We start from the raw sequence: 23,120 nt of genomic DNA on the forward strand, positions 1-23,120 counted from the left end.
TATACTAATAATTTTAATTAAATTATTTTTTATATATTTTACTAAGATAAATAAATATTATTAGCGTTCATATATATATATATATATATATATATATATGGGTTGGGAACTTAGGATACATTGTTTTTGTTTCATAAAAGAATCATGTATGCCATAATGCCATTATGTAAGAATCTTATATATATCTTTGAATTTTTTTATTAGTCTAGAGTGATTATAAAATAGTATTTACTTAGAATCTTTATTAACAATTGACATCGTATGTACGTGCTGCAGAGGAATGTAGATTACCATTTGGACGTTATTACAGTGTTTTTGTTTCATAAAAGAATCATGTATGCCATAATTTGAATGGAACTGATCATGTTGGCAGGGTGCCCCCGAGAAATGGAGATTAATCAGGGCTCATGGAACCGATGTAGGGCTTCCAACGGACGATGAATTGGGAAACAGTGAAGTTGGTCACAATGCGCTTGGTGCTGGACGCATTTTCGCTCAAGGGTATGATTCCTTTCTCGATTTTACTCACCTTTTTTGCGTGAGTGTACGTACGTGCGAACCGACACTGTCCCTATTAATGCAAATAGTATTCATTTGTAACTGCAGGGCCAAGCTTGTTGATCTTGCTCTTGCCTCTGGTAAAATTTACGAGGGAGAAGGATTTAAGTATACAAGTGAATCTTTTGAAAAGGGAACTCTGCACCTGATCGGATTACTTAGCGATGGCGGTGTTCACTCCGGACATGATCAGTTGCAGGTAATTTTGGTGATTCAGGAAAGGCTCCTACCTTTTGGATGTTCATGATAATTCATTTCCAAAATGTATGCAGTTGCTACTGAAGGGAGCTAGTGAGCATGGTGGTAAAAGGATTCGAGTTCACATTCTCACGGATGGTCGTGATGTTGCAGATGGTTCGAGTTTAGGCTTTGTGGAGACTCTTGAGAATGACCTTGCAAATTTACGTGAGAAAGGTGTTGATGCTCGGATTGATTCTGGTGGGGGCCGCATGTATGTCACAATGGACCTTTACGAGGTGAGAAATCGGTGTTTTATTCACCTTTTTTGGCCCCTTGACTCCAGGTGTTTATTCGCTCTTGTGAGATGATCTTTTGCAGATTGATTGGGATGTTGTGAAAAGAGGATGGGATGGTCAAGTTCTGGGTGAAGCCCCACACAAGTTCACAAATGCTGTTGAAGCTGTAAAGAAACTGAGGAAAAATGCAAATGATCAGTACTTGCCTCCCTTTGTTCTTGTTGATGAGAACAACAAGGCCGTCGGTCCAATTGTAGATGGTGATGCTGTTGTTACTTTCAACTTCCGTGCAGATCGAATTGTTATGCTGGCTAAGGAACTCGAATACCAAGATTTTGACAAATTCAATCGTGTACGATGCCCTAAAATCTGATATGCGGGTATGCTTCAGTACGATGGCGAGTTGAAGCTTCCAAGTCACTACCTTGTTTCTCCTCCCTTTATTGATAGAACATCCGGTGAATATTTGGTGCACAACGGTATCCGAATTTTCGCCTGCAGGTATGTTTAGAGCAAGTCATTATAATCCATGACTCTGATGTTTCTTACTTTAACAAAGAAGTGTTCCTGTACCAACAGTGAGACTGCCAAATTTGGTAATGTCACTTTCTTGTGGAATGGAAATCGCTCTGGCTATTTCAACCCTGAATTGGAAGAATATGTGGAAATTCCTAGTGATATTGGCGTTACATTCAACGTTCAACCAAAGATGAAGGCATTGGAGATCGCGGAGAAGGCTAGAGATGCGATTTTGAGGCGCAAATTCGATCATGTACGTGTGAACATACCAAATGGTGACATGGCGGGACATACAGGAGATATCCAGGCTACAATTGTGGGATGCAAGGCTGCTGATGAAGCTGTCAAGGTGTGATGACTCTAGTTCAATCTTTCATAGTTACTCGGAACTTTTAATAGAGTTTTTCTTACTCTGTTGGGCTGCAGATGATCCTTGATGCCATAGAGCGAGTTGGTGGAATATTTGTGGTAACCGCTGACCATGGCAACGCGGAGGACATGGTGAAGAGGAGTAAGTTCGAGGAACCTCTATATGATAAAAATGGGGAGCTCCAAATACTCGCCTCTCATACTTGTCACCCTGTAAGTTCCAACATCTTTCTTCTTGTTCTGTGGGTGTAATGTTGAATTAAATTTGGTGATGCATATTTTGGAAATTGTGAATTAGGTGCCTATTGCAGTAGGAGGTCGGGGATTGGCAGCCGGTGTTAGGTTTCGGAGCGATGTTCTGGACGGTGGACTCGCCAACGTGGCTGCAACTGTGATGAACCTTCATGGCTTTGTAACTCCTAGTGATTATGAGCCAACACTCGTTGAAGTGGTAGACAAGTAGGTTAAACGAGAGCATGGCATTTACCAAAACAACAATTTAGAGTAGGATTATCTGGTTGCGGAAAAGAAAAGACGATTAAAAGTAAGCGTTTGACCTAGTGTTGTGATCTAACAATGAAATATCATATTTCAATATTATCATTATTTCGATGGAATCAAGTAATCTCTATATATTGATAGTGGTTCGGTATATTAATTGGAGATTAAAAAATTATAAACAAAACATATAAATTTTATAAGAAAAATCTTAAACGATAAAAATAACGAGTAAATGAGGAGAAACCTTTTTGTGCGAGGGACAAATGCAAGATAATTTCACAAAGGTATTTAAAATCATAATTACAAATATATAATTATACAGGCACGTAAACTTTAATTTAGTTAAATTTTAGGGTAAAGTATAGTAATGGTCACTAAACTTTTCTAAAGCTTTCATTTAGGTCACTCAACTTTTGAAATTTGTAATACAGTCCCCCAACATTTAGTCCGTTTGCAATATAGTCCCCCAACAGTTACGTCGGGGACCATATTAAAAACGGACTAAATGCTGGGAGACTATATTGCAAGTTTTAAAAGTTGAGGGACCTAAATGAAAGATTTAGAAAAGTTCAGTGACCATTACTATACTTTACCCTTATTTTTATAATGATGGAAAATGTAATGATGAGTAGCCTAGACCGTAGATGCGGATATCGTGGCAATAAGGATTGGAAGCTGTATAAACTTGCGGGAAAGGATTAGGAAAATAATCGTGTAGCCTCTTATCATGGAATTACCTTTCCTCCCTACTCACTGTAATCTCAATTTTCTAACCAATGGATCTGCTTTCACCTCTTCTATTCACACTGCTGTTGCTTTCATCAGGTAATTCATAATTTCTCCCCTCTTATTTAGATGATACATGGCTACATTTAAGTGTTCTTTCGGATTTCAATAGTGCTTTTCGGCAGGGATACAACTCTATAAATGTGCAAGAACCTTCAACATAATAAACAACTGCAAGGAAACTATCTGGCCTGGGATTATCCCCGGTGAAAGCTTTAATGGTGGAGGTATTGAATTGAAACCACACCAATCTGTTGTCTTCAACGCCCCGGCTGGCTGGAGTTTACGCTCCAGCATATGGGATCGAAGCAGTTGCAAGTTCGACAGCAATGGAAATGGTCCATGCCAGACAAGGGACTGTGGCGAAACCCTTAAGTGCGGAGCTGCCGGTAAAACCCCGGCATCACTCGCTGAGTTTACGCTCGCTACTCTTGATTTTTACGATGTCAGTCTCGTCGATGGATTTAATGTGCCCGTATCTGTCACACCGTTAAACGGTAAGGGAAATTGCTCCACTGTTGGATGCAACTCCGACCTGAGGCGAAATTGCCCTTCTGAGCTCGCTGTCAAGGCCAACGGGAAGGTTATCGCTTGCCGAAGCGCATGCGATGTCTTCAACACAGATGAATATTGTTGCAGAGGAACCCATGGAAACCCTTCCACTTGTCAACCTATGTATTATTCCAAGACGTTCAAGTCTGCATGCCCTACTTCTTATAGTTATGCATATGATGATCCCACCAGTATTTTCACCTGTTCTGGAGCAGATTATGTCATCACCTTCTGCTCAACTCGGTTCGTTATTTTTCCCGGAATTTATATCGAAACTTACCTATAATTTGGAGAATGAAGTCAATGAAATCATTATTCCGTTCAACAACCCTTTTTCGAAGTTATATTGAGATAAACTTACGTGGTTGAATATTGTAGTGTGTAATCTCCTTTTGATTGATCAATTGTGAATTCAAGGCTTTGTTGTTGATGATTTCAGGAATCAAGCAGTATACAGTTACCATGATCACAAGCTGGTTTGCAAGAACAAAGCAAATGGTTTAAACCCATTGGTAGGAAGATGGTGGGCAGCTTTACTTCTACTGCTCTTCATCACTAATCTCGGGAGCATTCTATAAGGGGAACGAAGATCAATCTATGTTATAGTTAGGACATTGTGTTTTTTCCCTTCTCCAACGTGGCAAAGGATGTATGATTTTATCCTGATATTTTGCCATTTTAATATTCGAAAAGTGGTTGTAATTGTAACTATAACTCTTCTTTAATCCTCTTCAACTTAACCGAAATTGTTAATTTTGGCATATATAATTATTATTTGGGTAAAGTATAGTAATGGTCATTGAACTTTTCTAAAGCTTTCATTTAGGTCCCCCAACTTTAAAACTTGCAATATAGTCCCCAACATTTAGTCCGTTTGCAATATGGTTCCCCAACAGTTACGTCGGGGACCATATTGCAAACGGACTAAATGTTGGGGGACCATATTATAAACGGACTAAATATTGGGGGATTGTATTGTAATTTTTTAAAAGTTGGGGACCTAAATGAAAGATTTAGAAAAGTTCAGTGATCATTGCTATACTTTACCCTAAATTTTATTATATCATGAGAGTTCTCTGACTAAGCTAGTTGCATTATAAACTTTTTGAATCATATAATAATGAAATTTAAATAATAAATTTTAACTTAAAATTTTGTATTAAAAAATACTATTTTCTTAAGAGATTTTAAATTCAAATAGTTACATTTACATTTATAAAGTGTATATATATTATCAACATATAAAAATATTCTGATTATTTCTTATTGTATTCCTTAGTTTGAAAATAAATGCTCAAGGAGGTGCAATGCCTTCGTGTTTATACTAATAAATATTTTTAGGATGAATATGTATGTATTAATAATATAACTTTTTCGGACACTATCAGTAAAATAAATAACTAACCTAAAGAAATTCATATTTAAAGTAGATCTATCCTAGAAAAACACATACATTCGTCACTAATTATAGTTACGAAAGAATAAGATTCCCAAACGGGTTGGTGGTGGAGAACAATACTAGGTGAACGCTTTTGATATATTCGTTAACTACTTGCAACATGAATCCCGGGAAATGCCAAAAAAAGTTGGTTATGAGTGATGCTTCTTTGAATAAGAACAAATGAGTCACGATGGTTTTAAGCGATTCATCTCTTCTAGTTGAAATGGAGAATCACAATCGATAGTCAGATGATAATTAATTGGTGTTAAAGTTTTTTGTTCGCAAGGGAATATAAGAGAAATGAATAAAAAGGGAGAATCCAAATCTTTCTCTCAATCTTAACAAAATGATTTTATATTGATTCTTAATATCAGTGTCAAATGTAAAGTCATAACGATTATCTATAAACAAGATGAAGACTTAATTGTCAAAGTTAGTAGATCATGTGAAGATATCGATGATCACATAAAAATCATAATTGGTTAGAGAATATAAAATTTTAGATACTTCAAAGAATAAGATATGAAACTATATTTTTGGCCACTATCATTGTACTCTACATAAACCCATACAGGAGAAGAGCATGCTTAGAACTATATATTTACACCCATGTTTAGGTGGGGATTTTTTTTTATTAATCTGAGAGGAAATATAATATATTATCTATTCAAAGATAACTCTCAACCATTTGACATTAAACACTCACAACCCTAGCATTCTTAGTGCTCGAACCCAATATCTCAATAAATAACAATAATTTCTTTACCACTGAGGTCACAATAGATAAAAAATAAGGGTCAAATTAAATAAATAATAAACATTATGGATTAAATTTATCACTATGGCAAAAGCCGAAACAACGGTATAAGTATCTTTATTTTTCTGCAAAAGCGATTTGGTCCAATTGAGAAACCCGAAGCTTATTTAATTGTAAGCCCACCGAGGGGTATTTTTGTAAAAGCGGAAAAGTTACCGTTGCAAATACTCTTCTAATAAGCAGATATGGAATTCCTCTCTTTCGAAATATATTTCAAAGATTACAAACAAATCCAAAAGGCAAAGCAAAGCGCCTGAATCAGTAATTCAAAAGAAAGAAGCATCGACTCGGCAAAAACCCATTGTGAGTTTCTTATCTTTACCCTTTTTACGGGTTTTTGTTTGTGTTTAATTTCTTGATGAAGTTATTTTTCATGAAATGTTTCGTTTGTTTTAATGGAAGAAAACAGATAAGTAAGATCTGTATTATCAGAAAGAAAATTTATCAAAGTATTATATCTTTTTATGTTTTCCAAACTTAGTCTGAGAATGCAAAGGCGATTTAAAGTATTTGTCATGGAAAAAACATGAAAACAGGAATATCTGTGTGGTTGTTGAGAAACGAATGGAAAAAAGGAAATAAAAAAATTTCCAAGAATGATCTGTAAGTTTGTTGTATCCTATGTTTCTTTTCTCCCTTTCTGGGTTTACTTTTGTGGGGCTGATTTGATGATCTTGGGGCTTTTAGTGAATGAAAAACACGGAGAGGAAATATAATTACTAACTTAAAGAAATCCTCGACTGTATCATCATTAGAACAGAAAGGACTAAATGGATCATTTTAAATTGTATGAACATGATTATTCTAGCTTCTTTGTTTGTCTTTTCCTTTGTGATTATCATGTTAGTTCGGTTTTTCTCCAATCCTGTTCACCACATTTGTCTTAGATACCGAAAGATTTTTGGGTTTTGCAAATTGAGTTTGGATTTTAATTTCATTTTTCATTTTGAACTAAGTAATACTCTTGATTCATGTGCTTCAGATGAAGCTTTAATGTAAAAGGAGCCTTTCAAAGATACTTCAGATTTTTCTGCAGGATTTAGCATGCTTTCTCCAATATTGCTTGTTTGATTTGATTTTCCCACGTATATGAATGATTCCCTATGTATTGGAACCTCACAGGTACTGTTGGTTTGGTGGATTGTATCAGCAAATTTCCAAAATGGTAACACGTACTGTTGGTTTGATTCAAAATCAGAATTTAAATGCTCGGTTCAATGGTACTATTCTCAACACTTTCTGATCTGTTGTTGGTTTTGTTAATTTTGTTTCTCAAGTTGAGTTTGATAATGGAAAATGCTTCCTGTCAGGCATTACCAATGTCTCTAAAGCACAGAGGAAAGCTGGTATTGGTGGAAGAAAACCACTTGGTGATCTATCCAATTCAGTGAAATCAACCCCAAACCAGTCATCAAAGAAGGAGAATGCTAAAAGCATTCCATTCATTGAGAAATAGACCGGTATCTTTCATCCCACACATGATTCAAGCAAAACAAAGAGTGTCTATAAAGCTGAGAAAGTGCAAGCAACTGGCAGGAGAGCTCTCTCTGACATTTCCAACTCAGGTAAGCCATACTCGCAAGGAACATCAAAGAAGAACCAAAAGGCAAAGTTGGGTAATCCGGAAGAGGATCTATGTCAACTCGAAGATATTGCAGGGGAAGGGTGTCTGCACAATCATGAAGATTGCATCAAAACACAGAAAAGAGCTATAAGCACTAATGATTTTTTGCGGATTCTTGGATTAGATGGTAAAGAAATTTGCTAGGCATTCATATGTTTACTTTGCGTAAGTATTTGGTGACTGAATACTCACACCTTTGTATGCATTCTTTTTGTTCAGATTTCTCCAAACATTCAGCATCTGCAAAGGAATATTCATTGTCAAATATATTGGAGGTAAAACATTCAAATCATTTTAGCTGTCTCGTAGCTTTAGCATATGCATTCTCTTAAGAATACTTGTTTTAATTATGTTACAGCCTATGAGTCCCCCAAGGTATGCCGAAACGAACAAGATGACTGCGATGCTCATCAAAAGAACCATCTCCTCCAAAACATATGTTGTCAAGGAAATTCTACTCTTTTGCAGCTAGTCCAGAGCCATTGGATCAAAATATGCAGTGGGATGATCCTAAGTACATTCCCAGTTTTAAGCTGCTGAAAGAATCAGCATAATGGTGAAAAGCATTGCTTGGATTAGATGGTAAAGAAATTTGCTAGGCATTCATATGTTTACTTTGCGCAAGTATTTGATGACTGAATACTCAGACCTTTGTATGCATTCTTTTTGTTCAGATTTCTCCAAACATTCAGCATCTGCAAAGGAATATTCATTGTCAAATATATTGGAGGTAAAACATTCAAATCATTTTAGCTGTCTCGTAACTTTAGCATATGCATTCTCTTAAGAATACTGGTTTTAATTATGTCACAGCCTATGAGTCCCCCAAGGTATGCCGAAAGGAACAAGATGACTGCGATGCTCATCAAAGAACCATCTCCTCCAAAACATATGTTGTCAAGGAAATTCTACTCTTTTGCAGCTAGTCCAGAGCCATTGGATCAGCATATGCAGTGGGATGATCCTAAGTAAATTCCTAGTCTTAGCTGCTGAAAGAATCAGCATAATGGTGAAAAGCATTGCTTTTGCTAGTAGCAGTAATCCATGTATGACAAATTTCTTTCATTGCAATTTTGTACTGGACTGCAGTTGTTTAGCTAGTAGGAAAACTGTAAACAAGTTGTGCATTCAGGTTCAGATTTGAGATTAAATGAAAGCTGGTTGAGTGTCTTCTTTATTAAAAACCAGATCCTTTAACTTTGAACGCAATATGACATCAACATGAATTATAATTCCAGAAGAAAAAAAGATTAGAATATGAAGGTGTCTTCTTTATTAAAAACCAGATCCTTTAACTTTGAACGCAATATGACATCAACATGAATTATAATTCCAGAAGAAAAAAATATTAGAATATGAAGGTAGCAGGAATTAGAGCTGTCCACCGCAGAATTTACTTAAGTCAAATTTAATGCATCCTTTGACGAGATGATGAAGGTAGCAGGAATTAGAGCTTTGGTGAGAGACTGCAATGGACGGTTGATTGACAGAGCCAATAAACTGGTACAAACCTCATCAACACCGGTCGCTGAATTAGGCTTGGTTCTCACTTAGCCAATTGCAGCATGTGGTCATTGACAACTCTCTTAAAATTTCTAGCTAGAAAGCTACCAGCCCTTGATTGTGGGAGGCCAAAGCCATCCAAGATGATAATTTCTTTAAACTATGTTGATGCAACTAGTTTGAATTGGAGGCGTTTTGCAGAATTTATGTTTTGTGTGAGTTTCAGCTGGATCTAGTAGTATAAATCGATTCTAAGCCTTGCTTTTCAACTGGAGACTTGGGTGTGAGACGTTTTAGTTGGTGTTGGAGTTTAAACTCTTTGTATTTTACTGCTAATAGTTGTTTATTCTATTAATAAAATTATCTGATTGAATTAAAATATGGTTAAACGAATTCATTTTTATTAACGAACAAGCTTGGTTATTAAAATATTACCAGAAAATGTTATAATTACAATAAAATTACTAAAGATTTTAAGAATATCTATGGAATGTGGATAAATTAAAACAAGGTTCTTTTTGGGAAAATAGAAGCCTCGTTAAAATCGTCCCTTATATCAAAGTTCAGAAGCTACTACTCGAACAACGGAAGGCGAAAAATAGTGTCCAAATAATTTATTAATACTAAAAAACCATTACATTATCTGCTCAATACAAGCCATGACCCTGGGATGTTGATGATTTCGTCCAACGCACTGCAGGTTCGTCTTCGACACAGTTGAGCCCTGGAAGATGATATTGAGGATGAGGATGAAAAACCTCGTCTCCCATTGACCCTAGTATGTTTCGTTGCTGCTGTTGTAGATGTAATGAAAGGGTTGACGGTAGATAACTATGCGCAACGACATTTTGTAAGCACATTGTAGAATCTCTTGCTCGTTGAAAGCTCTCTAGTTTCGTCGTCGGCATAGTAAACCGATGGGAGGGTCCTTTTGAGAGGGTTAACAATGGAGAAATCTTCATAATGGTCGGAGGGTTTTTTTCCTTTCTTTTTCTTGTAGATTCAACATAACACCCAACTTTCAACTGTTCAACCTATAAACCAAAATCAACAAACCACATAGAAAAAATAACTTAGTGTAAACACTAATAATCTTTGTTAACAAAGTAAAACAACAATATCATGTAAACAATGTAATTGATCATCGTTTAGAAGAGAAAACTCATTCATGATCCAATGTCAATTTTCGATATCATAGGAATGTTTTAACTTGAGAACTAAAAAGTTTCTTATTCCCAACTTGATTATTATTTGAATTCATAACATGATATGTTCTTTAACCTTTCCAAATACCCGAATTGGCAACTCAATCAATCTTTTTCCTTGCGCTTCTTCTTCAACTTGGTGAATACATAAAAGGTTTCGGACGTGGCCTAACTAAAAATTTTCCACGGCTCCTTATATTCGTCAACATATATTTTGCAGTCGTGGATGTAATCATGGCAAGATAATAGCTCACCTTTTGCTTCTCTGAGTCACGACAAGGTAATGGTTTACCTTTTGATTATTTGAGAGGTAAATGTAATCAGTTCATTGTGAGTTGCTAGGAACTGAAAACTTGGAGAAACCTTCATCATGTATTCATCGGAAGCCATAACTCTTCGGTGTGGGATAGTAAAAGGCTTTGATCTTTATGTGGTATTAAAAAAAATTATAAATCTAACAAATGGTTGAGCGTTCAAATGTCTCTATATATATTAGGCGACTCATGATTAATATTTTTAGGTTTAAACTAAAAAAAATGCCCTAAACTATTTCCCATCTTGTTTCTTTTAAGTTCTTAAACTATGAACGAGAAATAATGTGGTAAAAATCGTGTTTGGATATGACCTATTAAACCATGTTTGGATAGACAACATGTGAGAGTAGATTTTATTGATTAAAGATAGTTCTTACTACTTTATTGATTATCTCATTGTTGAAAAATCAGGTAAAGAAAACGGAAAGAACACAAGAATTTTAACGAGGTTCAGCAATGTGCTTACGTCCTCAGTGCCCTAGGCGGTGCTAGATTTGACATTCAATGTCTCATAGGTTTTGGTTACATCTCCTTTTATAATAAATAAACTCTGGTACATATTTACAAAAAAAACTATGTACCGTACCGCAGGGCTTGTGCCCCCGCACCCCCAACCCACATAATCGTAACCCCCACTATGAGACTTTTTTAAGGACAGATGATGTTCGCTTCGCTCACTATGCTCCATCATCTGTCCTCTTTACTGGTATATTTATGAGCCATACTTAATAAATCTCCACCTTGGCGAATATTCTGCCCCTTAGGAAACATTCAATGTGGGTTGGGTTACCTTACATCTTTAACAACTTGAAACATTCAACAAGTCCAAGCAATGCATGAACTTGTTTGTCGTAACTGGCTTGGTGAACATATCAGCGACATTCTCATCAGTATGTACCTTCTGAAACAAAATATCTTTAGATGCAACCAACTCTCTGATCTTGTGAAACCTTGCATCAATATGCTTAGTTCTAGCACGATATACCTGCTTCTTAGCCAAGTGAATAGTACTTTGATTGTCACAAAGCAACTGAACTCCACCTTGTTGAACACCCAACTCCTTCACTAAACCAGTAAGCCATAAAGCTTGTTTTGCAACTTCAGCCGCTGCCATGTGTTCAACTTCAGTTGTAGATAATGCCACAATAGCTTGAACAGTAGACTTCCAACAAATAGGCCCTCCACCAAGAGTAAAGACATACCCTTTCGTAGATCTTCTATTATCCAAGTCACTCGCATAGTCTGAATCCACATATCCTACAACCAAAGGATTATCCCGCTGACTACCAAAAACAATTCCATGTCCCACAATACCCTTTAAGTACCTAAAGATCCACTTGATTGCTTCCCAATGTTGCTTACCAGGTTTAGACATGTACTTACAAACTTAACAAACAACATGAGCTAAATCAGGACGAGTACATACCATTGCATACATCAAGCAGCCAACAACATTAGAATACGAAACCTTTGCCATATCTTCAGCTTCCTTATTTGTCTTAGGGCACTGTTCTGATGAAAGCTTAAAGTTATTTTCCAATAGAGTGAGCACTGGTTTTGTGCTGCTCATCACAAACCTTTCTAGCATTTTCTCAACATAACCCCGTTGATATAGCCACAGTTTCCTTGAGTCTCTGTCCCTGTAAATTTTCATTCCAAGAATTTTCTTTACAGTACCTAAATCTTTCATATCAAATTCCTGACTCAATAAAGTTTTCAAACCGATAACATCATCCATGTTCTTCACAGCAATTAACATATCATCAACATACAATAACAAAAAAATAAAAGAACCATCATTAAGGCTCTTAACCTAGACACAACAATCATACTCACATCGCTTGTAGCCAATCTTGATCATATAGGAGTCAAACCGTTTGTACCATTGTCTCGGAGACTGTTTCAACCCGTACAATTGATGAGTCATCACGCTTCTCATAGTCTGTTTTTTCATCTTCAGACAGTCTCGATTTATATGTCCCGCCTCTTTACACTTGTAACAGTGAATTGCCTTCTTATCTATAGATTTGGATATGAAATTCCGCTTCCCAGACCCTGCCTTCTCTAGCTTCCTTCCACGATTTCAATTACTCTTGACATATAAGCTATCAGCTTGAGAGCTTTCCCCTGCATTCTACTTCCGATGGTTGTGAGCCAATAAGGCTGCAGTAATCTCCTCAACTCTGATAGTCTCGTTCCTATATGTAAGAGTATTCACCATATGTTCGTAAGAGGGAGGCAACGAACACAATAGAATCATCGCTTTGTCTTCATCCTTAATTTTCACATCAAGCCGAGCCAAATCAGAAACAATTTGATTGAAGACATTCACGTGTTGCGCCAAATCATGATCATCTTGCATCTTCAGCCCATACAGTCGTTGCTTTAGATACAGTTTAGTCGTTAAGGATTTGTACATAAACTGACTTTCCAACTTCTTCCAAATTTCATCTGGAGATGACAGATACATGACGTGATACATGACCTCATCCTCCAAACATAGTCGTATGGTTCCTGCAGCTCGGTGTTGCAATTCTTCCCAAACTTCCTCCTCCATCGACGCTAACTTTGTAGGCCGCAAAGCCTTCAGGATCCCTTGCTGCACCAAAAGATCCTTCACCCTTGTTTGCCATAATTCGAAGTTACCCTGACCATCGAATTTCGCAACTTCAAATTTGGCTCATGACATCTGATACCAATTGTAAAAAAATCGTGTAAAGAAAACGGAAAGAACACAAGAATTTTAACGAGGTTCAGCAATGTGCTTACGTCCTCGGTGCCGTAGGCGGTGCTAGATTTGTCATTCAATGTCTCATAGGTTTTGGTTACATCTCCTTTTATAATAAATAAACCCTGGTACATATTTACAAAAATAATCATGTACCGTACTGTGGGATCCGCTCCATCCTCTATCCTCTTTACTGATATATTTATGAGTTATACCTAACACTCATTGATACGAACTCATTTTCTGCTTTGTTTCTTCTTCTTCTTGTATTTGTATAGACAACATGTTAGGGTAGATTTTATTCATTAAAGATAATATTTTTATCTTTAAAAATGAATTTTCTTAAAAATATTTTAAAATATATTTTTAGGTGTTTGGCCTATCAAACCCAAAGATCGATTGCAACACCAAATTTATATATTTTTCCAAACATGATCTTTAAAATTAAGTCGGATTGCTCTCTACCTAATAAAAGCTTAAGAATAGTCCCGAAAAACATAAAATAAACTAATACTTAGCCGGAAAACTTAAGAGGAGAGAACAATTTTATTAATACAATTATTTTATTACACACTTACCCACTATTTTTCTCTTCTTTACCTCTAAAAAATATTTATGGATCCGTCACTACAATCGATTGCAACTATTTAAATTGTAACTTAGACTTCCTAATTGTTGACTAATGTGATTTATGTATAGATCTTAAACACGACAGAACCCTATTTTCTTCCTTGTTGAAAAGGGTATTACATGTACGCAGTGTTAGATCTAAAAATAGTTTTGAAAGTGAGTACATTTGTACTAATAATATAAATTTTTCGTATGAACTGGACACAAATAAAATTTCAAGATAGACACATTCAATAAAATAAATTACTAACATAAAAAAATTGAATTTCAATATCCACCCTGTACAAAACCCTACATCTGTCCTTGCATGCATGCAGTATGAATTAAGTGTCCAAACAACTCGTGCTTCTGACACATTCAAAACCCTAAACCCCATTTTCAAATGCCATTTTTACTTAGGGTTTGTTTGTTTCATGTAAAATGTTTTTCTGGAAAATGCTTTACTCATTTTTCAATGTTTGGTTGGAGGAAAACTGGTTGGTCAACGTAAAACATTTTTCTGGTCAACAGAATTTCATTTGTATTTTATGGAAAATGACTTATGGTCTGATTTTCTGTAAGTCAATTTCTGAACTTTTGACTTCAAAGAATAAATACTCAAAATAATTTTATTTTATGAATTTAATATTAAAAAATTATTTTAATATCATTTTAATCAAAATATTAATTATTAAAATATTCAAAGTATTTTTTAATAATATAATATTATATTTTTAATATTATAATAAAATAATTAACTATATTATAATAATATAAGATATTATATTTTTTATTTTAATAATATATAATTAAATTATTAATAAATTTATATTATTTATTAATTTCATAGAAATAATATTATTAAATTATTAATAATGAATAATATTATTTATATATTTAATATTAATATTAATATTAATATTAATATAATAATATTTTAATAAAGATATTTAAAATATACTAATTAATATTTTTAAAATATAATATAACACTATTACTTTAATAAATAATTAATATAATTTATAATATTTTTATTTCAATAAAATATACCAATATTAATATTTTTATTAATAAAATTATAAAAACAATATTTTAATAATAAATAAATTATTTTAATATTTCAAAATAATAATATTAAATTTTATGATGAATAATATTATTTATTGTATTTAATATGTGTATTAAATAAATTTTAAAAAAATCATCAACTAGTGGAAAAGGGGTTTAAACAATATCTTACAAATATCGTAAAATGTTTTTCAAGAAAATATTTTTTCAGAAAATGTAATTCATTTTACGAAAAATATTTTCTAAAAAACGTTTTCAGTGAAAGGAATGAACCCTTAGTTTTTTCCCTTTTTTATGCTGCAAATATAGCATTAAACCTTAAAGTTAAGTTCAAGTATTTAATTTAATTAAAAAAAGTTTAGACACCAAATTATACTTTAAAACAAATTTTAGGTACTAAAATATATATTTACCCTAATTATTTTAAACATCTAGTTTGTTAATATGAATATAAACATATAACACATATTACAAACCCTTCAAAGCTAAAGTTTAATTATTGCTAACTCTAGTTTGAGTTAGACGTTTAATTAGGGTTCGCTATTAGGTTAAATCTAATTAACTAATCAAACTGAACCGAGTTATTTCATTTAATTAGTATCTTTCAATCTCGGAATTTTTTAGGATAAACTATATATTTAGTCACCACTTATGTTTGCAGTTTTGTTTTGGCCACCGAACTATTTTTTTAAATCATATCTAATGTTACATTTTGATTCCATTTTGGTCACCTATCGTTAAAAATAAACAGAACTATTGATGTGGTAACTTTTATTTTTTAATAATATCGTAACATTATCTTATGATGAAATGTTAACATTATTATTATTTTTTTAACGCCGAGTGACCAAAACGATATATAGTTTTGAAAAAAAAATAATTGGATGAAAAAATCTATCTCGTAAAACACCCCTTTTATCAATTTAATTATTTGAAAATAACTGAATTGATTCAACGGTCAAAATTAAACAATTAAATAGTATTAGTAATGTTCAACACTTCTCATACGATATATAAACACACACTAATTTGTTGCTGTTGTCATCTTACTCAATCAAGCACAGGCAGACCAACCAACCAGAAAGCCAAAATCTTGGTCAAATTCAATATTTCAAACTCTTGGACCTCCATTAAATTACTCAACTGAATCTCCATTCCTCTCAAAATAACAAAAGCAACCTTCGTCGGTTCTTGAACCCAAGCAATTAAACAGAAAGGTTAAACCAGTAATTTTCATATGTACAGTGTAGCATCCATTGACAAGTTCAATTAACATAGTGTTTCTGCTTTCCCAGCAGCAACGAGCTGTTACAATTTCTTGGTCAACACGTTAAAAGTCCACATTTCCTCAATATTTCGATATTTTCAGCTGTTCTTTTTTTTTCTCCCGATTCTAGGTTTTGTCATGACTAATCCAGATTGACTTGCATCGCATACTAGATTTTGGTAGGTGAATCTCCTAGCGGGAATTTTTAGCATACACAAAACCTCAAACTCAAAACTCAATCTCCTTTGCTTGATATTTTCAGCTGTTTTTACTATATTTTGTAAACCCTTGTTTTTTCCCCTATATATTAACCATTCAGTTCCAGTTCTTCCTCATTCACAACATCAAGGATCTCTTAATTACTGCATATTCAATACATAATCTTCAAAGATTTGTAGCCTTTTTTCTGGTCTGAAGGTTACTGTTTGGGAAGATGAATAGCAGAAAACTAAGTACCCTTTTGATCATCTTTGTCATCTCAATGGCAGTGTTGAGCCAGGTCGAAGTGGCCAGAGTTTTACTGGAAGATTTCGCCACCATCGATACTTACTCAACGGTTTACCACAAGGCAAAGTTCACCATGTCGTGTTGGCTCCATTGGTTAGCTTTGGGACCTAGTCCTCGAGGACCTGGTCACTAGGCCATTCCCCATGGAAGTTGAACAAAGTGCAATATATATAGACACTGCCAACATTTGTTTTTGTTGATCATTCTTTTAGTTTTGGGTTAAGATGTATTATGCAAGTTTCTTTACTAGCTAGGAAGAATTTGTACGACGCAAATGCAAATGATGATAAACATGATTCTTTGATTTATTTTTGTTAGTTAGTATTTGACTTAATTTTAAGCTCGCATTCTTCACTTTCAATGTTAAGTTATTTCATAATGTAACGAATCCCATACATTTGTTCGATCATAAGAATAAGTTTTGGTTGAGTTTTTATCTTGTCTCGTGAATGTTTTAGTTGCACTTTTGTAAGATTTTTGTTTTAAATTTGTCATCTTGTATGATATATGTTTCAGTATTGTTTTTATAAAAGCCTGAGTGATTATTAGGTTAACTATTGACAACGCGCATACACGCTAAAGATAGAACTATACGCTGAGAGATGCATGTTTCATGGCTGGCATGGGCCAAGAAAGCGGCAATCTGACGCCTGAGCTCTTCAACGGAGCCGAACCTTGTGAACCGAGAGCATCAATAAAAGCTCCTCTAGAATAACACAATACCCGAATTTACTGCAGCATTAATCTTTTGCCACACTGAGGCTCCACCATCATTCCAAGCATGACTCCTACGAGCAGGGCTGTAAATGAACGGAGTTGAGTTCAAGTATTGCTGAGCTCGACTCAACTCGAAAAATATAAAATTGAGCGTGATTTGATTTGAAAACTCATAAGATTGAAATTGTCAAGCTTGACTCGAACTGAATATAAAAAAATTAAAACTCGTCTCGACTTGACTCGACTCTCATGCTCGCGAACTTAAAATTTTCAAACTCAACTCGAAATAAAAAATTAAAACACGACTTGAGTTTGAAAACTCGAGAACCTTAAAACATTCTCATACATAACTCGATTAAAGCTCAATTTGAAGTTCGAACATGAACCTTAAGTACATGAGAACCTTATATTGCACTTTTGAAACAAGAACATAAAATTTTTAATATTACTAGTAAATTAATTTTAAAAACCTAAAAATTTAATATATTATTTTTTTTCGAATGGCTCGCAAGCTTTTCAAGTCGGATAACAAATAGTACATTTTAACTCGTTAAGAATTTGAGTCATTCAAACTCAAGTCGAGTCCAAACTCGAGTCGAGTCCATTTGATTCGAGAGTTAACTAGGCTCTGACCAAATCGATCTCGAATAACTTACGATTTATCTCATCTCATTTATAGTCCTACCTACGAGAATGCCTGCCATGATAACAGCTATGAGACTGTTCTTCATATTCTAGACGGGAATGCTTCGTCTCTTGGCCAACAGTATGTATTCTTCTCAATGCCTGCCATGATAACAGCTATGAGAATGCCTACGGTTCCAACAAGGATCTGGTTCTCAACAAGCTTTCATCTCCAAACCATCACTTACCGTTCATCTACATCACCTAGGTTATCACCATCCTTTTTCTTACCCACCTATGTGAACTAGTTTCTTTTGATGCCTGAAACAACTCAAGCACCTGAGGTTTTGAGTACACATATTCAAAGCTCTATTGCCATGGTTCTTCAAAACCTGGACACCCCTAAAACCTAGAGAAGCAGCAGTTCTTCTCTAAGGTAATTCTCGCTTTCAAATGAATGATTTCAAAAGTTTGATCTGATTAAGATTTCCCTATACCTGCTTCAGCTTCATCCAAGCTATGAGCATACTCGTGCAGCAAGTAGTCACAGAGCTCCAAAAACTGATCGGAGAAAGGAGGAATGCCAGGATTACGACCATCATTGTAAATATGAGCATTGTAGGCAATCTACCACACATCATGTCTAAGTCTTCTCGATCTTTGTATTCCATCAACCTAACCTTGTTCCTTATTGTGGACAAATCCATTGGATGCTTTACAATGTTCAGGTAGTTGGGCGCCTCCTTGGACACTGGTTTTAAGAACAGATAGGACACTTCGGTATTATCTCTTAGAGTTTCAACAATCCACTCTAAGATGTTGGACAAACCAACCTGCAGGGCGATCAATTGAAGAATACATTAAGCAGGAAAGGCTTATAAAGAAGCGGATTTACATGCATCGAACTTAAGTAAAAACTATTTAGATCTCTCATCACATAATCTTACTCCTTCATAGCCTTCTCATTTCATATTCCTTTTTTTATGAGATGAGTAAAATTTCTCAGGGCACATCTCATTAGAACGTTTATCATGAAAGATGTCAATCTTCCACAAATCGCATGTGGCTATACTTGTTCATCTTGTTACAGACATAACATACAGAAAATTCACACAAAATGCATAATACTTTTCAAATTCACACAACTTTCCTTCCCCCCCTTTTGTCTACAATGAGAGATTTACAGTTCATCGACAAATGTAAATATCTTCAGTGTCCATTCAAACATATGAAAACAAATTTGCATCAAATTTAGAACCTAGCCTTCTAAACTATCTATCAATTATTACACTTATTAGGGTTCAATCGAGTTAAGCTCAGATATGTATTACAACATTTCATAGAATCTACCTTTCAAATCAAATAAATAAATGAACCATCATAATATTTTGGGTTCAGATCATCTGCCTTATAAAAATAGCATTGCGATTATAAAGATATTATGCCAATTCAATAATTTATAGTCCATCATACTTTATACACATCCATGGACCAAAGCCACAAAATAAAGCATATAAAAATAATGACGAGATTTAGTTAAAGCAACCTTAAAGAACAAAACTCCCATTATAATTCCCCATGATCAGCATCTGAGCCTAGACTCAATTTCAATTATACCAGCAGAGTTGACACAGGTACCAACACGAGTTGTACAAGAGAGAAATATAGAAAGAAGCCGATTAGGACTCTCTTTCCTGCCTGTTTTAATTTAAAGTTTCATTAGGAGTTGTTTTCTTTTCTGCTGTTTCTTAGGATAAGTTTTATTTTAATTATAACTCTATTTATTAGGAGATAAGAGTCTTAGGAAACAAGAAACCTAGTAGTCTTAAGATTCTAGTTTATTAAACACACAACGTATTCAGAGGCGTGCTCTGCCGCAAAATAATTCAAGTGAAATTTTCCTTTTCACCGAATTTCTACATGGTGTGAGAGCTAGGTTCTAAACCCTAGTATAGCATGGAGACACAACACCTCTTCGGAAGTTAATTCCGGATTCAAGCACAATTCATTAACCAACCCATACCTATCACAAGTCACAAATTCAATGGCCAAAATTAACTTCAGTGGTCCCAATCTTTTCTTATGTATATAGCTGGTAGGGGCAAGGATGATGATCTCACTGAGAAGGTTTCTATCCCAGAAACAGTTGATCCTAAGTATTGCATGCGGAAGATTGAAAACCACAAATTCAATGATCATGGAGATTGGAGAAAATTTTCCTCTCTACAAAGCAATCAAGGAAATTTGGGAGGCCGCAAAAGAGATTTACTTCAACTCAGAAAACACCTTTGAACTCTTTGAGATCGAGACTCAACTTCATGGTTTTCAACAAAGATAGATGACTATCACTCAATATTAGAACACAATCACCAGGTATTTGCAGCAACTTGATATGTTTGAAATACATCCCTGGAAATTTCCTGATGATGCACCCCTGCATAAAAGTCCCCAAAAGAGAACATTCAAATTTCTCTTGGTCTCAATAAAGATTTGGATGAAAGGATAGAAGACAACAAACCTTTGCCTTCCATCCTAGAGGTATTTGTTGAAGTTAGAAGAGAAGAAAGAAGGAAGAAATTGATGATGACAGAAAACGTCAATTCCACAGTTGCTGAAGGTTTAGCCTCGTACAAGCACAAGGGATTCAAATTGGGGTCACAGTCCATTTTCGGTCTCCTCGCATTTACCGCTATGTGTGGTCATATAATAATGGTCGCCTCGCATTTACCGCTATGCGCGGTCATATAATAACGGTCGCGGAGGACACTGCTACCGCTACTGCTATATCACGGTCGCGGGTGTCGTGGTCATATAATAACGGTTGCAGAGGACACCGCAACCGGACCGCTATTTAAATCCCTGACACGCACAACTCATCTTAGGATAACAAGCAAATAAAAGGGATGTCATGGTGTGAACATTGCAAGAAACCTGGCCACTTGAGAGAGAGTGAAGCTGGAAACTACATGAAAAACCTATTGATTGGAGACCTAGCTGAACATGGTAAGTTAGAGAAGCCATGCAAATTCGGTAATGCCTCCAACACCAGCACTGAACGGAGCAAATTGAAACATTGCAGAAACTACTTGAGTAGATGACAACCTCCACCGAACAACACACCCACACGCTGGCAAATCAAAGTAATTTTTATGTTGTAAATATTGCAAAAACCAGCAAAGTAAAGCCTTGGATAGTTGATTTTAGAACCTCAGATCACATCATTGGAGACTAATATTTTTCACAAGTTCAACCCACAATCAAGCCTCTCCAGTCCGAATAGCATATGGATCACTCTCAAGAAGAGAAGGAATCGGATCAATCAAATTGAGAGAAGGACCTTCTCGATTTGTTCTTTAAGTTTCAAAATTAGATTGTAATCTGATTTTCATTAGTAAACTCACTCGTGAATTGAACTGTGACTAAACTTTAATCAACCAGACAATATTTGGGAAGGTGATTAGCAGTGTTGAGATATCTGGTAGCCTCTATTTGCTCAAAGGGAACTCTCCTCTACAAGGACAAGTTCACTCAAGTTGTGTTTCGAAATTTGTTCACTCAAGTCCTCTTCTAATTATAATTTTATTTCAAATCGACATGTTATGCATTTTTGCCTTGGTCACAAAAATTGTGCATACCATGAAAAATTGTTTCCTCACCTATTCATCAAAGAAAGTTCTAAGCTCTTTCATTGTCAGATATGTCAACTTGCAAAACACACACGACATGTCTATCCTAGCATCCAATATAAACTTTCACATCCATTCTCTATAACTCATGGTGAAATTTGGGGACCTTCACGTGTGAAAAATCTTAATGAGACTAGTTGGTTCATATCCTTCATAGGTGACCACACTAGAACAACATGGACATTCCTCATAGAAGAAAAATCCAAATTCGGGGAAATCTTCAAATCCTTTCATTCCATGGTTCATACCAAATTCAAAAGCAAGATCCAGATTCTCAAAACATATAATGGAACTCAGTAATTTTCATAAACCTTGGGTTCTTATTTCAAAGAAAAAGGGATTATTCATATGAGTTATTATGTTAATACGCATCAGCAGATAGGATAGACGAGAGAGAAAAATACACCTACTGGAAATAGTTATATCACTCGTGTTCACCAATCTTGTACCTGAACACTTTTGGGAGAAGACATGTTATGGCATTTTCACCTTGGTCACCCTCATTTCGCATGCCTTCTGAACAAATGTGAGAAGAAATGAAATTCTTACTATATTGCTCTAAACGTAAATTACAATTTATAAGGAAGAACTACTCTAAGTTAGGAAATAATTCCTAAGATCAGGGAATTAGATTAGTTGACTATTTACATATGGCAAACTCCTAGAATTAAGAAAAAAAGATATTGTTCCTTGATTCTAGGAATTCCAACACTACCCCTCAAGCTGGTGTATAGATGTTCATCAAACCCAGCTTGCTAGTGAGATCTTCAAACATGTTCTTGTTTAGGCTCTTGGTAAACAAGTCTGCAATTTGTTGTTTAGTTGGTAGGTAGGTTATGCATACTTCCCCTGATTCAATATTTTCTTTGATAAAATGGCGATCTATTTCTACATGTTTGGTACGATCATGGTACGATCATTAGTCGTTGTATCCAAATTCCCTCGCATATACCATGTGACACAGCTCGATATTCAACTTCAGCACTACTGCGGGCTACCAACAGATTGTTTTTTACTTCTCCACGTCACAAGGTTACCCCACACGTAACTGCAGTAACCGCTTGTAGACCTTCTATCATTCACCGAACCTGCCCAATCAGCATCTGTGTAGATGTCTACATATCGGTTATTTGTTTTCTTGAAGTATAGGCCCTACCCGGGGTTCCCTTCAAGTATCTCAACACCCTATGGACAGCCTCTAGATGTTTTCTTTTCTCTAATGTTTTTAGAACAAGTTATTTTAATTAGA

General features: G+C 35.1%; 1 protein-coding gene and 2 long non-coding RNA genes across 3 annotated transcripts; 2 read left to right on the forward strand and 1 right to left on the reverse strand.

The window, feature by feature from the left end:
• The first annotated feature begins 400 nt into the window (after positions 1–400).
• On the forward strand, positions 401–685 carry LOC120176332. The gene is made up of 2 exons (XR_005521315.1): positions 401–501; positions 607–685. It is a non-coding gene; the product is annotated as an uncharacterized LOC120176332 (long non-coding RNA).
• Positions 686–3,199: 2,514 nt separating this feature from the next.
• On the forward strand, positions 3,200–4,368 carry LOC120176323 (pathogenesis-related thaumatin-like protein 3.5). Its single transcript, XM_039182769.1, has 3 exons — positions 3,200–3,248; positions 3,335–4,004; positions 4,201–4,368. The coding sequence occupies exons 1-3, from the start codon at positions 3,200–3,202 to the stop codon at positions 4,337–4,339; spliced, it is 858 nt and encodes a 285-aa protein (XP_039038700.1). The 3' UTR covers positions 4,340–4,368.
• Positions 4,369–8,063: 3,695 nt separating this feature from the next.
• Positions 8,064–21,752, reverse strand: LOC120176339. Its single transcript, XR_005521316.1, has 3 exons — positions 21,741–21,752; positions 17,898–17,900; positions 8,064–8,212 (listed from the first exon to the last, which is right to left on the reverse strand). It is a non-coding gene; the product is annotated as an uncharacterized LOC120176339 (long non-coding RNA).
• Between the last annotated feature and the right edge of the window lie 1,368 nt (positions 21,753–23,120).

Source organism: Hibiscus syriacus, unplaced genomic scaffold, assembly GCF_006381635.1.
Source record: "Hibiscus syriacus cultivar Baekdansim isolate YM2019G1 unplaced genomic scaffold, ASM638163v2 tig00003398_pilon, whole genome shotgun sequence".
Classification (NCBI taxonomy): Eukaryota; Viridiplantae; Streptophyta; class Magnoliopsida; order Malvales; family Malvaceae; genus Hibiscus; species Hibiscus syriacus.

Excerpts from the sequence above, each read along its gene's own strand:
- LOC120176323 (XM_039182769.1), top strand. The coding sequence starts at position 3,200 with ATGGATCTGCTTTCACCTCTTCTATTCACACTGCTGTTGCTTTCATCA. Across the intron at positions 3,249-3,334 it reads ACTGCTGTTGCTTTCATCAG|GGATACAACTCTATAAATGT; the intron begins GTAATTCATAAT and ends GCTTTTCGGCAG. Across the intron at positions 4,005-4,200 it reads ATCACCTTCTGCTCAACTCG|GAATCAAGCAGTATACAGTT; the intron begins GTTCGTTATTTT and ends TGATGATTTCAG.